Consider the following 14,004-nt stretch of genomic DNA (forward strand, 5'->3'; position numbering starts at 1 on the left):
AAAAAAAAAAAAAAAAAAAAAAAAAAAAAAAAAAAAAAAAAAAAAAAAAAAAAAAAAAAAAAAAAAAAAAAAAAAAAAAAAAAAAAAAAAAAAAAAAAAAAAAAAAAAAAAAAAAAGTCCTTTGCTCAACAGCCTTTAGAGGACAAACAACTGAAGTTTTACTGTGGTTTCACTGGTTCAAGGAAAGGTTACTTGGGCTTGCAATGTTTGCTTGTTGAGAATTGAGGAGTGTATTGAAATATGGTTTCAGCAGCTTTATATAACAGCATAGGAGCAGGTTTAGAAGAGACAAAGTGTTGCTGTTCTGTAGCAGACACAGAAACCCTGCTCTTGGAACAGAGGGATGGTCCAGACCAAACTATTTCAAGTGTGGAAGGTAGAAAAGTGACCATAGTGCCTTTTTCAGCTGTCTCTCTTTGACTCTTTAAAATATGCCTTCTGTGTTCAAAAGCACTTGCTAGTTCTCAGCCCTCCTGTTTTCATTATCTGGGACACAGTCCTTCTCTTTGGAAAAGTCTGACCGACTCTTCTCTTTTCCAGGTGCTGGAGTTCTTTGTGGCACTGAACTTGGCCTTGAGTGTCTTTTGACCAATGCAACTATTTGAAATGTTTGTACAACAAAACTAAGTGCAGCTGACTGTATCTGTAGACTTGAAAAATCTGAAGAAACAACTCAATAAAAAAAACCTCATTCCGTCACTGAGTGGACCCACGGATGCACTCACAATGATGTGTGAAAGCACATAAAGCTGAAAGAGAATAATTTTTTTGCTCGTGGAAAAAAAAAACCACAAACAACCCTTTTCCTGGCAGAGGTTTTCCAACTCAGAAGACTTGTAAGCACATGTTGGAGAACTCTATAAGTGTCCTTATTGTGATCAGTGAGCACCCCCAAAGAACTGCAGCCTTCCAGTGAGACATGTAAGAGGGAACAGAAGGGAGGAATCATGCCCACCCAGCCCCTCCTGGCATACATGGAAGGGCCAGATGGAATAGCCAGTACTGTGGGGACACAGATGGACAACAGTGACGCCTCGATGACGATAAAAGGGACAAACACCATCTCCTACAAAAGCTTGCAGGAGAAGTTCCTCATGCAGGCTGAGGGCTGCATGCCCCTGGACTGCATGTTCTGTGACGAGACCTTCAAACACCCCGAGGAGCTTGGGAAGCACGTTCTGACCCAGCACAGGCCCACGCTGTGTGAGCCGGCTGTCCTGAGGGTCGAGGCAGAGTATCTCAGCCCTCTGGATAAGTGTCAGGTGAGAACCAACCTGCCCTCCCCAAACAATGAGCAGGACAGCGAAGAACTCAGCTGTAAAGTTTGTGGGCAGACGTTTGATAAAGCTTTTGACATTGAGGCGCACATGAAAAAGCATAAAGACTCTTTCACGTACTGGTGTAATGTTTGTGGGCGAAGATTCAAAGAGCCCTGGTTCCTCAAAAATCACATGAGGACGCACACTGGAAAGCCTGGCTCTAGGAACAAGCACCAACAAGGTTCTGAAGGCCCCGTAACAATAAATGAGGTGGTGCAGGAGCATGTAACTGAAAATGTAACATCACCTTACAAAATTTGTATGGTTTGTGGTTTCCTATTTCACAATAAAGAGACTCTAATTGAGCACAGCAAAGTGCACACCAAAGAATCAGTAGCCAACGGTGAAAGCCCCCAAGTGACTGCTGAAGTGAATGCAGAAGAAACATCTCAACACCAGGAATTTTTCCAGTTCTTGAACTTGAGACCAAATTCAGTTCCAGATAAGGACAAACTGCAGAAACCTGCCAAATGGATTGCTGAGCTGGATCCTTTCACCACATACCAAGCATGGCAGCTGGCTACCAAAGGGAAGATTGCAGTTGGCCACGGCCAAGTGAAAGAACCAGGGCAAGAAGGAAGTACAGACAACGATGAGTCATCTTCTGATAAAGAAGAACTCTGTGAAATTTGGAATGCAAATAAAGGTAGCCAGGCTGAAACTACAGGGAAGTCAAAAGTAAATAAAAACAGCAGTTACGCAGGGAATGGTAACTTAACCCAAGACAAATTGAAACATCCAGGTGGTGAAGTGCCTTCTATGGAGATGGATCCCAAATCGTCCCAGAACAAAGAGAAACCAACACACTGCTCTGAGTGTGGGAAAGCCTTCAGAACATACCACCAGCTAGTGCTTCATTCCAGGGTGCACAAGAGAGACAGGAGGGCTGATGGAGAGACCTCAGCTGCTTCCAGGACGTTCTGTGCTGATATAATCGCAAACCTGGAGGAAAACGGAGCGGGAGAGCGAATGGAAGGAGGCTCCGAAGATGGATCTGAAGATGGGCTCTCGGAAACAATTCATTTAGGTGAGGAGAGTTTGGAGCACTTGAGTCTGAAGTAGCTGTTGCTGAATTGCTTGGGAACTCCTTAGAGCCAAAGAATGCATTGTGTCTTTGTTACCTTGTCAAAACTTGGTAGGAAATGTTAAAAAAAACTATATAGGAAGTGTTATGGTGGGGGAAAGGGAAAAGAGAAAAAAGGGTTGGATGCTGCCATTTTGAGGTCTTTGGAGTTGTGTTGGGCCTTCTTGCAGTTATGAGTTACTGGTATCACTGTAATAGCTTTGATAACAATCAGTGTAGGAAAAGTCTCTGTTTACTCACCCCTTCTCTCTCTCTTTACTGGGTGCTTTGGAGTGTTGCATATCTACTTATTTACCCAGAGTATTTCTGAAGAAATTATTGCAGTTCCACTCTTTCCCCCCCTTGCATCTTATAAGGGCAGAAAATGCTCAGCACTTGATTCCAGCCGTTTTTAAGACCCTGAGGAGTAAAGAATAATTTAAGACCTTTTCTGTCAAACTGCAAGTTTTGTGTTTGTTTTGAACTGAAGTAACTTGAAAGCCTAAATGTCAGAGCCAGCAAGTTTAAATCCGTTGTGCAAGGACATGCAGGCTGTTAATATGTGGACATGTGTGTAAGGTATATATTTAAGTCCTCCTTGAAGGGTTGCTGACAGAGTGGATAGGCTCCATCTGTACATTACCCAGGATTAATTCTGCATGTCACAGTGTCTTGGAAAAGCAAGTGATACTGAATGATTCCTTAATTGAAAAAGATTGCCTGTCTGGGGACAGAAAGGAATAGCAAAGAGTCTTGCAGCTAATCTCACATTCCTGTGTGTGACATGCTCCGAGTCGGCATTTAAAGAACAGACACTTGCATAATCTCAAGGAAAGACACGACGTACAGAATGTCCTGGCACACACACAGGGCTGACTTTTCCATTTCTGGTAATGTGCAGCCCTTTATTTTGCCTCCAGTAACAAAGGAATGGAATTATTACCTAATGTTAACGTGCTTGTTTTGTTTCTCAGCGTCTTATCCTAAAGCACAGCAGATTTCGGTGTGAGGTGCTGAGTCACAGCTATTGAGACATGATGTGTTTGTTTAACATGGCTACAGCCTGGCTTAGCCAGAGCTGAGCCAAACAAAGGAGCACTTCCACTAGAGAACCTTTCCAACACGTAGGAACCTCCAAGAACTGTGTTAACCTCCATCTGTTAAGTATCTGCAGTCTTAGTCAAGCCAAAGGTCTCCTTCCTTCTCCTGGTTTCCAGTTGGACTTGGGTGTTTAGCTGAAGTTGTCTCTGTTATTATTGAACCTGCCAGCACAGTTTCGTTGCTGTGTGATGCTGGGAAAGCTCTTCTCTCCCATTTCCCTGTCCCTGCCGCCCTCCTGTGGCACCTGCTGCAGCTGCACTCGAGTGGAACCACTTGGCCATCCCTGGATTTGTTCCTGGAATACATGGGTCCACTTCCCTCTCCCTATTTCTCCAAGCTTTAGCATTAATGCTTCTAGGGAAAGATTGCTCATCAAATCTAAGGATGCTGTATACAGATACACCACTGATTAGCACAGAAATAAATTACTATAGGGTTTAATTAAAAATTTCCATCTATTTGTTTGCCCTTCTTCCCCAAAACACCTCCTTGTGTTTGGCCACTGTGCACAGAGCACATTTTTATTCAGAATCGTGATTCTCACACTAACTCAAGCACTCCCTTTAGTAATAAATAGTGCAGTTTATAACCTGTGTGATGAGTTTTTGAGATGGGCCGTTCTCCATCAAGTTCCTGTAGCTCAGTAAAGAGAACTTTTTTTCTTCTTTGAGCTGTGGTTTTGCATCTTGTTTGTTCTCTGGGCTCCTTCATTTCAGTCACAAGCCACAGCTTCTGGGCACAGATAGAACTTTTAAACTTCTAACATTTTAGCTCTTGTGCTCTGAGATGAGAACAAAAGATACTTGTAGACTATAGGATTTGACAGCACAGCAGTTCATAATTCTGTGGTTTTTTTCTTAAAACCCAATTAAAATAGTTATTGTTTTAAACAAGATTACACATTTGCATTTGCTCTTAATAATATACCTGTGTTTTTCTCCCAAAGACAAAAATGAAGATAGTTTGGAAAGAACAAAAGTTAAAACCCTTGGAACCTCCAGAGAATGCAGCTACTGTGGAAAGTATTTTCGCTCCAATTATTACCTCAATATTCATCTCAGAACTCATACAGGTAATGGGGGCTTCACCTTCGTGGGAAGGGAAGGAAGTCTGCTGAACCCACTTTTTTAGAAATGAAAATCAGAAGTTACCTTTAAAACTATTGATATTAAGAACAAGGTTTTCTCCAGTGCTAAAAAAATTTTATAATTGCAATTAAAATTTCTTAAAGTGAATTATTTAGCTAGGATAAAAGTTTTTGAATAGGACTCATTGCATCAAATATTGTTAAAAACAAAATATGTTTTAAAACTTGAATTTTTTCTGCTTTTAGCAGTGTAGCAACAGGTTTTGGGTTTGGTTTTAATTTTTCAAAATATTTCCCCAAGTATTCGCTTGTTTGTCTGCCAGCTGCTGCTCCCTGTGAAAAGCTGAGACTGCTTTTCAACTCAACTTCTTGTTTTCTGTGGCCAGGCAAAGTCTCCTACTTCTGCATGTCCCTGTTTCTGGGGAAGCAGCTCTATTTATAGGTGAGCTGTGCCATTTGTGTTGTTGAGTAGCACACTTGTGGTACGATATAGGACTACAAGTTGTTGGGGTTGACCCACGGCTACACTTCTTGCTTATCTCTGCCAAACATGTTGTCAGCTCCCATCTCCATCCCTGGCCAAGTGTGGGAAACATCTCCACTGCAGCCAGAAGATGTCACTGTAGTTAGTCAAAGCAGTAAGATGTTGTTTAAACTATTTAGATGGGCTTGGGGCTGCAGGGGGGGAGAGAAAAATCTGGTTTACTGTTTTAGAGTCTCCGTTATTCCTGCGTGTTTTATTGTGTTCAAATCGTGTCATACTTATTGACTGATATAACTGTGTTTCAGGTGAAAAACCGTACAAATGTGAATTCTGTGAGTATGCAGCAGCACAGAAAACTTCACTGAGGTATCACTTAGAGAGACATCACAAGGACAGGCATGGTGACAGTGCAGCAGACACGAAAAGTGACAGCAAAGTGTCATTACGGAGTCAGGAGACGGTGCTTTCACTGGCTGCTGATGGTGCTCAAGAAACCAAAAACCTGAAGAGGCTTTTTGATGGTGCCAAAGATGCTGAGAGCTGCCCACCTGCCAAGCAGCAAAAGGAAGTTCTGTCCTTGAGCAATGCAATAGGCAGCACAGTCTTTTTGAAAATCAAAACCAATTCCAGGGAGTCGAACAAAGGTTCTGTTTGTAACAATTCCGGTCAAATACCCGAGAACGTGCCCACTGCTTATGTGGAAAAACTAAAGGCTGAGAAGGAGACAAAGGAAGCTCAGCTTAATGTTCCTCATAAAAGAGAGAGAAAGGTTTCTGTGGCATCAGAGGAAGATGATGTCCAGTATATCTGTGCTTTTATTGGTGGAAAAAATGTGAATGATGTGCAGGAGTGCACTGAGAACTACAAACACAAACCTGTCGCGGGCTGTCACGAGCAGCCCTTGGACTTATCCAGCAAGACTTCACAAGAATGTTCGGTGGTTGCAACTAGAGGCCTGATAGCACCCAGCACCTGCCCCTTCTGTACTTACAGGACTTTTTACCCCGAGGTCCTAATGATGCACCAGAGGCTGATGCACAAGTACAACCCTGACACCGTTAACAAGAACGGCTACAGAACCAAGGCCGTGGCCAAGGCCCGGCGCACAGGGTGTCCTCCAGCTCTGCTGGGCAAAGATGTGCCTCCTCTGCCTTCTCATTCCAGTAAAAACAAGGCTTCCCCATCTACACAGCAGAAACCATTGCAAACAGGGAAAACTAAACCATGTCCCCCTGCACAGAACAAAGCCCCTCTCTTCTCAGCGACGGAGTCGAGCAGCACAGCCCCCAGTAACCTCAAGTTTCATAAACAGCCAAGTAATGTTGGAGCTCAGGCAAATAACTACAGACAACCTCAGCAAGAAGTGCACTCCAGTCCCAGCATCTCTCCAGTGCTGGACAGAGTGAAAAGGTCTGAATCTAAGATAAAAGCTCTGGGTGCCCCAGTGACTCAGTCTGGTCTGATAAGCAGCAGCATGAACGGGGTTCTTGACTCTCACCTAAATGAACCCACCTGGGCTTGTCATCGAGGAAGGGACTATCTTTGTAGTAAATCTGGGAGCAATGTAAACCTAGACTATGGTGAACCCTCTTCCAAACGAATGAAACCCACCCTGGTGGCTGTTGACCACGTGGACTCTGCCATGGCCAATTACAGGAGATACGAAATGAGCAGATTTCGTGTTGCAAACAGATATGCAAATCTGCTACCTCAGGAATACCCTCGCACCAAACCTGCACCCTCTGCTTTGCCAACCAAACAAGGGCTTCTGAATTCAGATGATGCTGATCCTCCCAATGCATTGACTGCTCTCAAACCCTACGAGCCATATGGCTCTGGATCACTGTACGGTTCCTGTGGATCCAGCAATGGCCAAGTGCCCAGCTCTACAGGAGAAGGTACAGCATCCCCTTCCTCCTTCAGTGTCCTGCACGGGTGCAGAGGGAGGGGAATGGAATAGAAATGGGTTTGTTCCCACCTTGAAGCACAGAAAATAAAGCTGTACTCGGTGTTTCACTAAGTCCAGCCAGTGCTTGGATTTTAAATTTAAAATCCAGGTGCAGCAAACTCCTGGCTTGGGGAATTAGGCAAGGGAGGGCTGAATTTTAAAGAGGGATTTGAAGTTCCTCAGGTTCCCTCCTCCCCCCTGCCATGGGGCTCTGATAGCAAACATGTATTGTTTGCTCATCAGAGCACTCCAGACATGTTGACTAATCCAGGATATGGAATGAGCCTTTCTGCTTTATATAGCAGAAGTCTTGGACCATCTGGAATATTAATATAACTTCTTATAAAAAAAAAAAAAAAAGAAAAAAAAAGCAAAAGCTGTCGTGGACAATCGTTCCCTTCAATAGCAGAAAAGGATGTATTGCAGATCATAAAACTATGATTTAAATCTTATACTTCTGTTCTTCAGTGGGTTTTTTTAATGTTTAGTTTTTAGCAGGAAGAGAATACTTTGTTAAATCAGGACTACAGGTTTCTGCTGTTGTAATTATGGTGTAGTAATGCTCTGTGGAAAATCCTGGGTCTAGCAGAGATAAATGATTTGTGATGTATTGGGAAAACTTTGGTACTTTTATGAAATACATGCTTTTTGTGTTTTGTTCTCGGTCAGCATTTTCAAAACTTAGCAGGAGGCCAAGATGAAAAGGTGCTGGGTGATATTTAAGCAGTTGTCTGACTGTTTGTAGAAGGTGGTATTTATGACTTGGAGCTGAGGTCAGCATGGACTTAGCTACAAATACAGGACTTAGAATTTTGAAATGAAGATCCTACTATAAAAATGAATAGTGTGTGTGTGTGTGCTGTGTAGTCTTAAAGTCTGTTCCTGAACTGTGAATACTCCCATTCTCTGGAAGCAGTAAAGTTACTCTTCTGAAGTAGTCTGGGCTCGTAACAAGCCAGGGGTGTGTTACTTGAGGTCAGAGCAAACTGCGAAATACTAAATCTACATTTAGTTACGGGGCAAAAAAATACATTTGCTAACTCTGTTCTGGTTTTTGTTTGCTTGTTTTAAAGTTGAGGGCTTCAAAAATATATCAGATATATAAATAAATATCCAGGCTTGCCCAGTGGGTTCTGGAAGGGTGAGGGAAAGTGTCCCAGTTGTGTTTCCAGGCTGAGTGGGGAGTGGATGAGGGAAAGCCAACATCCCAGCTGGCTCACTGAGGAGGTTGTGGAGTTACTGGCTGATTTTGTGAAGAGCATTGTCTGTGTGCCCTGAGCTGCACCAGCAGCTGCTGTGAGGGTGCAAACTGGGCTCTGGGTTATGCCCAGAGTGCCCAGGAGTGGCCAGGAGGACAAATGGTGCTGCTGTCCTTTGGTTCCTGGTGAGGAGAGAGGATGAATCAGAGGGTTCCAGCAGTGTGTGTGGGGATGGGAGATGCTCCCTTCTGTGTCAGCAGGCCCAGCCATTCGAGGCTGCTGAAGGAGCAGTTCATGCCACGCTATTTTTAAACAATGACTTCACTGGAATCCACATTGTTCTCCTTTTGGAAGCTCCACCTGTCTGCCCGAGAAACCTCCATGGCTCTTCTGCCTCCTCTTTGGTTCAAGCCTGGAGAACAACCCTGGAGTCCAGAACTCTCCACTGTTCCTTGTTACTTAAAGCTCTCAAAACTGTGCCTGCAACTAATTTGACAGGTGGTGTTGTCCTGGAAAGAAAGATTTCATTGTTGGTTACAGGGAGCAAGGAAAGCAACTTTTTATGGCTGTTACCCACCTTGGAAAGCCTTGTGAAGCAAGCCCCCCTCTATAGGGTTTCTTAGCAACTTCAATAAAACCCCCTATCCAATAAGATGTAAATAAACTAAATATAAATAAAACATAAACAGTAAAAATATAAATAATAAAGATACAGAAAAGTAGGTTTGTGAGGTTAATTTCTTAGTTTTCCAGCCATTCTGCCTTGAAGAACTCAACCCAGACCTGAATAGTTGTTGAGAGGCTATAGAGAAGCAGCCAGCAAACCTCTCAGTGTTAGAGTTTTAATATGGGTGGAGACTGCAGCTAAAAGTTCCTGCAAATTCTCTTTATTTTTGGTTAAAAAGCCGAAGTACAACTGTTTCAGCTCCTCAGAGCTGTGTTGTGTCAGACACCACATGCAAAGCACTGCAGGTGCAGACCTGCAGCTTTCTGCACTCTTTTTGTTGAACTCTGGTGATATTATAAAACATGATGTCAAGCCCCTTTTCCAAGGGCCCCTGTGCCTCGTGGCAACATTATTTAGGTCCCGTGAACACGTTATGTTGCATGTTAAATGCTGGATCAAGTTGTCATGAGAATATGTTCCACTTGGCAAACTTGATTAAGGCACGATGCCTTCCCTTATTGCTTGTAAGCTCTGCCATCCCGTGTTGCCCTGAAGAGACAGAAACATTCTGAAACCACTCACTTTGTGTTATTTTCAAATTAGCTGCCTTTTGCAATGGCAACATGTTATCAAGGATAACCTGTTGGCTGATTGACTTGGCAGAGGCTGCAAATTAAATGACAATTGCTCGTGACACACTCCAATGGCTTCCTAGATTCTGTTGAAATATTAATTTAGCTTTGCCATTTTAATTTAATTAAAGCTTGCTGGTGTGGTGTTTTTTTTTTTTTTTTAATTCCAATGCTGCATTTAAAGCTCTCATGGAATATGGATGGTAGTGGGGCTTTTTGTATCCTGTGGGAGTAATGATTTGGGACTTTTTTCCTTAATTTTATGAAGTGTTTTTGACTGCTTGCTTGAGGTAGTAAGACTTAATATGGAACAGGCATTGATTTCACATATATAAATCTGAATTAATGGTCTCAGATAAACATGAAACTACCTGTATAACTGGCCTGAAAATTGCTTAACAAAGGACTTCAAGAAAATGTATATTAACACTCTTTAAAGTGTCACAAGTGCCATATAATCCATGATGGCAACAATGAAGTATCTCCAGTTTTTCTCTCAAATACTCATTCAAAAATTGAGTTTTCAAACCAATACATGCACTGGATCTAGAATGTCCTGCAGCACTTACACCTCCTTAGGTGAGGCCTCTGCTGTGTGACGACTTAAGCAAAGAAATTTCTCTCTTGCAAATAAAATGAATGAAATCTGGAGATGGACATTATGTTTATAAAGCTTAGCACAAAGCTGTTAAATTAATGCTTTTCATTCTCCTTGCATTTGTTCTGGACAGTGAATTCCATATAACCATTAATCAGGACTAGGAATATCTATGTCTTGAGGCCTGATGGTGAGATGATTTGTTGAGGCATCTGTGATATTTTGGGAGCTTGGATGCTGATGTAGACCTGAGATTAGCAGGAAATCATTCTAATTCCTCTTAAATTATTTTTTTTTTCCCAGGGAAGAGATCAGTGTCTTACCAACACTTACCCAGCAGCCTCCTGCAGAAGAGGAGTTACGAGCCCTTCGTGGGGAACTCACACTTCAGGCCCAGCGACAAGAAGAATTAAATCCTTCAAGAAATGGTAAACAAACCTTTTGAACTCATTGTTGCTCAAATCTTATTTGTGTACTGGTGGCGTCAAAGGTGCTGCACAGCTTGATGAGAGGTTTTGAAAGTCTGAACCACAACAGCTGAAAAGACACAAACTCCCCCCTTCTTATAAATTCAACCAAGTGCTGGTGTAGCAGCATTAGTTGCTTTGAACAGTGGTAATGGTTTGTGTAATAAGTGCGTAGATGCTGCTTTTTGGAAAGAAATGGGAGGGCTGAAACAAGATAAATATATTTATTAGATATAATACTGGTGGGAAGTGTTCAGGCAAAGTCTGTCAGTAAGGTAAAGTCAAAGTTAAGTCAGAATGTCAAAGTTAAGTCAGTCCTTGGGGATGGGGGAACATTTTGTGGAGAATTAGAAATGAGAGGAAGTGCCTGTGATCACAGTTGCTGAGTGCTCTGGGAGGTTATGGGTTGGTCCTTCCTGAAAATGTAGGTTAATCCTTCCTGAGAGTGCAGACACTGCTCATTTCACCCCTGCTGGGACCTGAGCATGGCCCCAAACACGGCTCTGTAGGGGATTGTTTTGTGGAGAGGTGAGGGTGTCCTGGCAGCCCCTGCACAGTTTCTCTTTGTACTGGACAGGTTATTCCAAGTCGTTTTCCCTCTGTTTGACAGAGGGGTGGGTGTAGCCCCTTAGGGGAAGAGGTCAATGAGAAGCTTTATCCTGGTGCTGTGAATTCCTGTGCTGCAGCTCCTCAGTGCTGTGGCTGAGAGCTCACCAAGCCCCCTGCTCACCCAGCACCCTCCCCTGCTCAGGAGACAAGTGCTCTGTAAGAGCATAAATAAATGTATCTGTGGGCCTCTTTCTAACCCAGAGCTACAGATAATTTTCCTCATTCAAATGTAAGGAGCTGTGTCTGGGATGCTGAAGCACCTGGACCAGCACACACTATTTTATGGAAAGATTTCACATGTCTTGGGCACAGAACTATCTGACATCTAGTTGACAGCTTTTAAAGTACTTTGCTTTATTTTTTGATGTTGTTCTAATCTTACTGCATTTATTGTCCCTACTAAGCACATTTGTGTCCAGCTGTGGCGTTTTAAGTTAACTCAATTTCATGCCTGTAGCTCTACTTGGGGCTGAGTATCTTCCAAAGTAGACTTGATTGCCAGCTTTTATTTGGAAAATTAAATATACAGACCTTATATGGCAATACCAGTTCCTAAATACACTGAACAAGAGTGTGGAAAAAATTCCCTTTATATTTTAAAACTACTCCTTGAAAAAAAATGTTCTGTGCTGTTTTATAATTATGTGCCCCAAACTTATTTTTTCTCCCCTCTTTCCCCCCCAGGTCCAAGGACACAAGTGCATGTTTTATGGAGTTATGTCTGCAGTTCATCCCCTGAGGAAGAGAAAATGGTGAAAGCTACTGAACTAAGCTGTGATTGTACTGTATATAGAAACACTACAGTTTTATAATATTGGTTCTTTTAACATTTTGTACCAAATAGCCATAAAAAGTAGTCTAAACAATTGGGTTATGAAGGTGTGTGGAGAATGTATATCTTGACATTGACTTCTTGAGTATTTTTCATTAGAACGAATTGACCAAATATTAGGTAGGAACTATATTTTTACATACTTGAGCGCTGCTGAAGAGTTTCTCTTTGAAAGAATATATATCGTTGCACCTCAGGTAACCTGTAAATAGTGAAGATGAAATCCTGTTGGCTTAATGCTCCTTTTTCATAAAAGTGAAAGTTTCTCATCTGGTTGTTTTTTTGTTTGTTTTTTTTTTTTTTTCCTGTTGAACTATGTTAGGGTTTTTTTGTTGGTTTGGTTTTTTTATAAACAACTTACAAATAAACTGTCTGAAACTGTCCAGTTTCTAAATGTTGTGAACATTAAAGCAACGGTGCTGACCTTGTGCTGATCTGCCTTGTGTGTGAGAGGACCACGACGTGCTGGAGGGCTCTGGTCCCCTCTGGGCTTGTTTCCAGCATGTTTTTAAATGCAAGGATGAGGCAATACTTGACATTTGGATTTCCTGAAGTGTGGTTGGATTATTCTCTTGGCATTGGTTGCTTGTTCTTCAGAGAAGCCTCTCAAACATCTCTCCCAAAATTTGCAGCAGAAAATCCCTAGGACTGACTTGAGAACGGATACTGATCTGAGTGCTGCAGAGGTTTAGTTCTGTGCTAAGCTCCACACAGTTACATTTAGAGAAAAAACTACTTTGCACCTTTGTCCAAGCTGTAAAGTCACAAACAAGACTTGCAATATGAATATGGGATCTCCAGACTTCAAAAGGGATGTGGCTCTGGTGGAGCCTTCTTGACTGTGCTTGGAAGCTTCTTGATGTCAAGTTTTAGCATCTACTGGGTGTTTAAAATGAGTGAGAAATAACCTGTAAATGGGAGAATATCTCCTTTTATTTTTTTGTGAAGACAACAAGAGTTTTTTCTAATGCACATGCAGTTTAATTTTTTAAAGGGAAGATGGCCAGTTACCAGCCAGTAAAGCAGAACTGTTGCATATTTTGACTTGCCTTCCTAGTTTCTCCTCATGAAACCTGTAGTTAAGAGTTAATTCCTTCTGGACCTGGCTTTGACTTCCATATATTTTAGTAAAACAAAACAAAACAAAAAAAAGAAATATTTTGCACTGTTCATTTTGCTCTCTTCCCTCGTACAGCAAATGTAAAATAGCAAAAACCTAGAAACTCTTTGTTTTTTCATTATGCAACTTGAGATGTTCCAGTTGTCTGTCTTAGTTCCTGGATATGGGACCTATTTTTACTGTCTCTGTGAACTGGCAATGGAATGAAGTGCTGTGTATCAGGAAATTGTACACTATTGACCTGTTTTCCTGTTCATAAGCTGAGCCATATGTACATAATCTAGATTTTTGTTTTCCTAGTTTTGCACTTTTATAGCCTATTTTTTGAAGATGAATTCACTTGGAAAATGGTTGATCTATTTTTTTGCCTGATCTCTCCATGAGTTTATAGAATCCGTGGCTGTCCCCGTCCTGCCTGTGCCAGGGGGTGTCCGGGGTTGTTCCTCTGTGCAGGGCTGGGTTTTAACATGTTTCAGCAAACAGACCTAAGGCTTGTTTGTTTTTAATCTCCCTTCATGCTGGTACAGTTTTTCAAGGCTTTTTTTTTTTTTTTTTAATTGTTTTGGTTGGTATCTTTGGGGTTGGAATGGAAAAACAGACCTGAAGACTCTATTCCAGGGCAGCACCACCCTGTGCTTCAGAACACACTTTGCCCATCAGTATTAACTATTGGGATACTACTGGTTTTGTATGTCTTTGGAAATAACAGTGCATATATAGAGGTACAAATTGTTGATTTTTTTTTTTTAATGTATTTATTTCATTCCATTTTGTTCTATTTTAATTGTTGGAACCGGAAGTCGTCAAGCAGTAGGCACACAATACTCATTTAATTTATGATGTATTTCACTTTAGTTGAGTATATTATTACATGTGGT

The 14,004-nt window shown here is 41.8% G+C and overlaps 1 protein-coding gene across 3 annotated transcripts in view; it reads left to right on the forward strand.

Moving 5' to 3' along the window:
- Positions 1 to 13,786, forward strand: part of ZNF217 (zinc finger protein 217) — a 27,888-nt gene extending 14,102 nt beyond the window's left edge. For 2 of the 3 annotated variants that reach the window (XM_027881277.1, XM_027881279.1), the window contains exons 3-7: positions 1,193 to 2,346; positions 4,430 to 4,555; positions 5,360 to 6,952; positions 10,402 to 10,526; positions 11,859 to 13,786. In XM_027881277.1, coding sequence (XP_027737078.1) covers positions 1,193 to 2,346; positions 4,430 to 4,555; positions 5,360 to 6,952; positions 10,402 to 10,511 — 2,983 coding nt within the window. In that variant the 3' untranslated portion in view covers positions 10,512 to 10,526; positions 11,859 to 13,786. Of the gene's footprint in view, positions 1 to 540; positions 2,347 to 4,429; positions 4,556 to 5,359; positions 6,953 to 10,401; positions 10,527 to 11,858 lie in introns of those variants that run through there. The other variant, XM_027881278.1, reaches the window with a different exon arrangement.
- Positions 13,787 to 14,004: the final 218 nt, after the last annotated feature.

The sequence above is a fragment of the Empidonax traillii genome, unplaced genomic scaffold (assembly GCF_003031625.1).
Source record: "Empidonax traillii isolate 1590-97213 ecotype Southwest subspecies unplaced genomic scaffold, ASM303162v1 scaffold86:size2944007, whole genome shotgun sequence".
Taxonomy (NCBI): domain Eukaryota; kingdom Metazoa; phylum Chordata; class Aves; order Passeriformes; family Tyrannidae; genus Empidonax; species Empidonax traillii.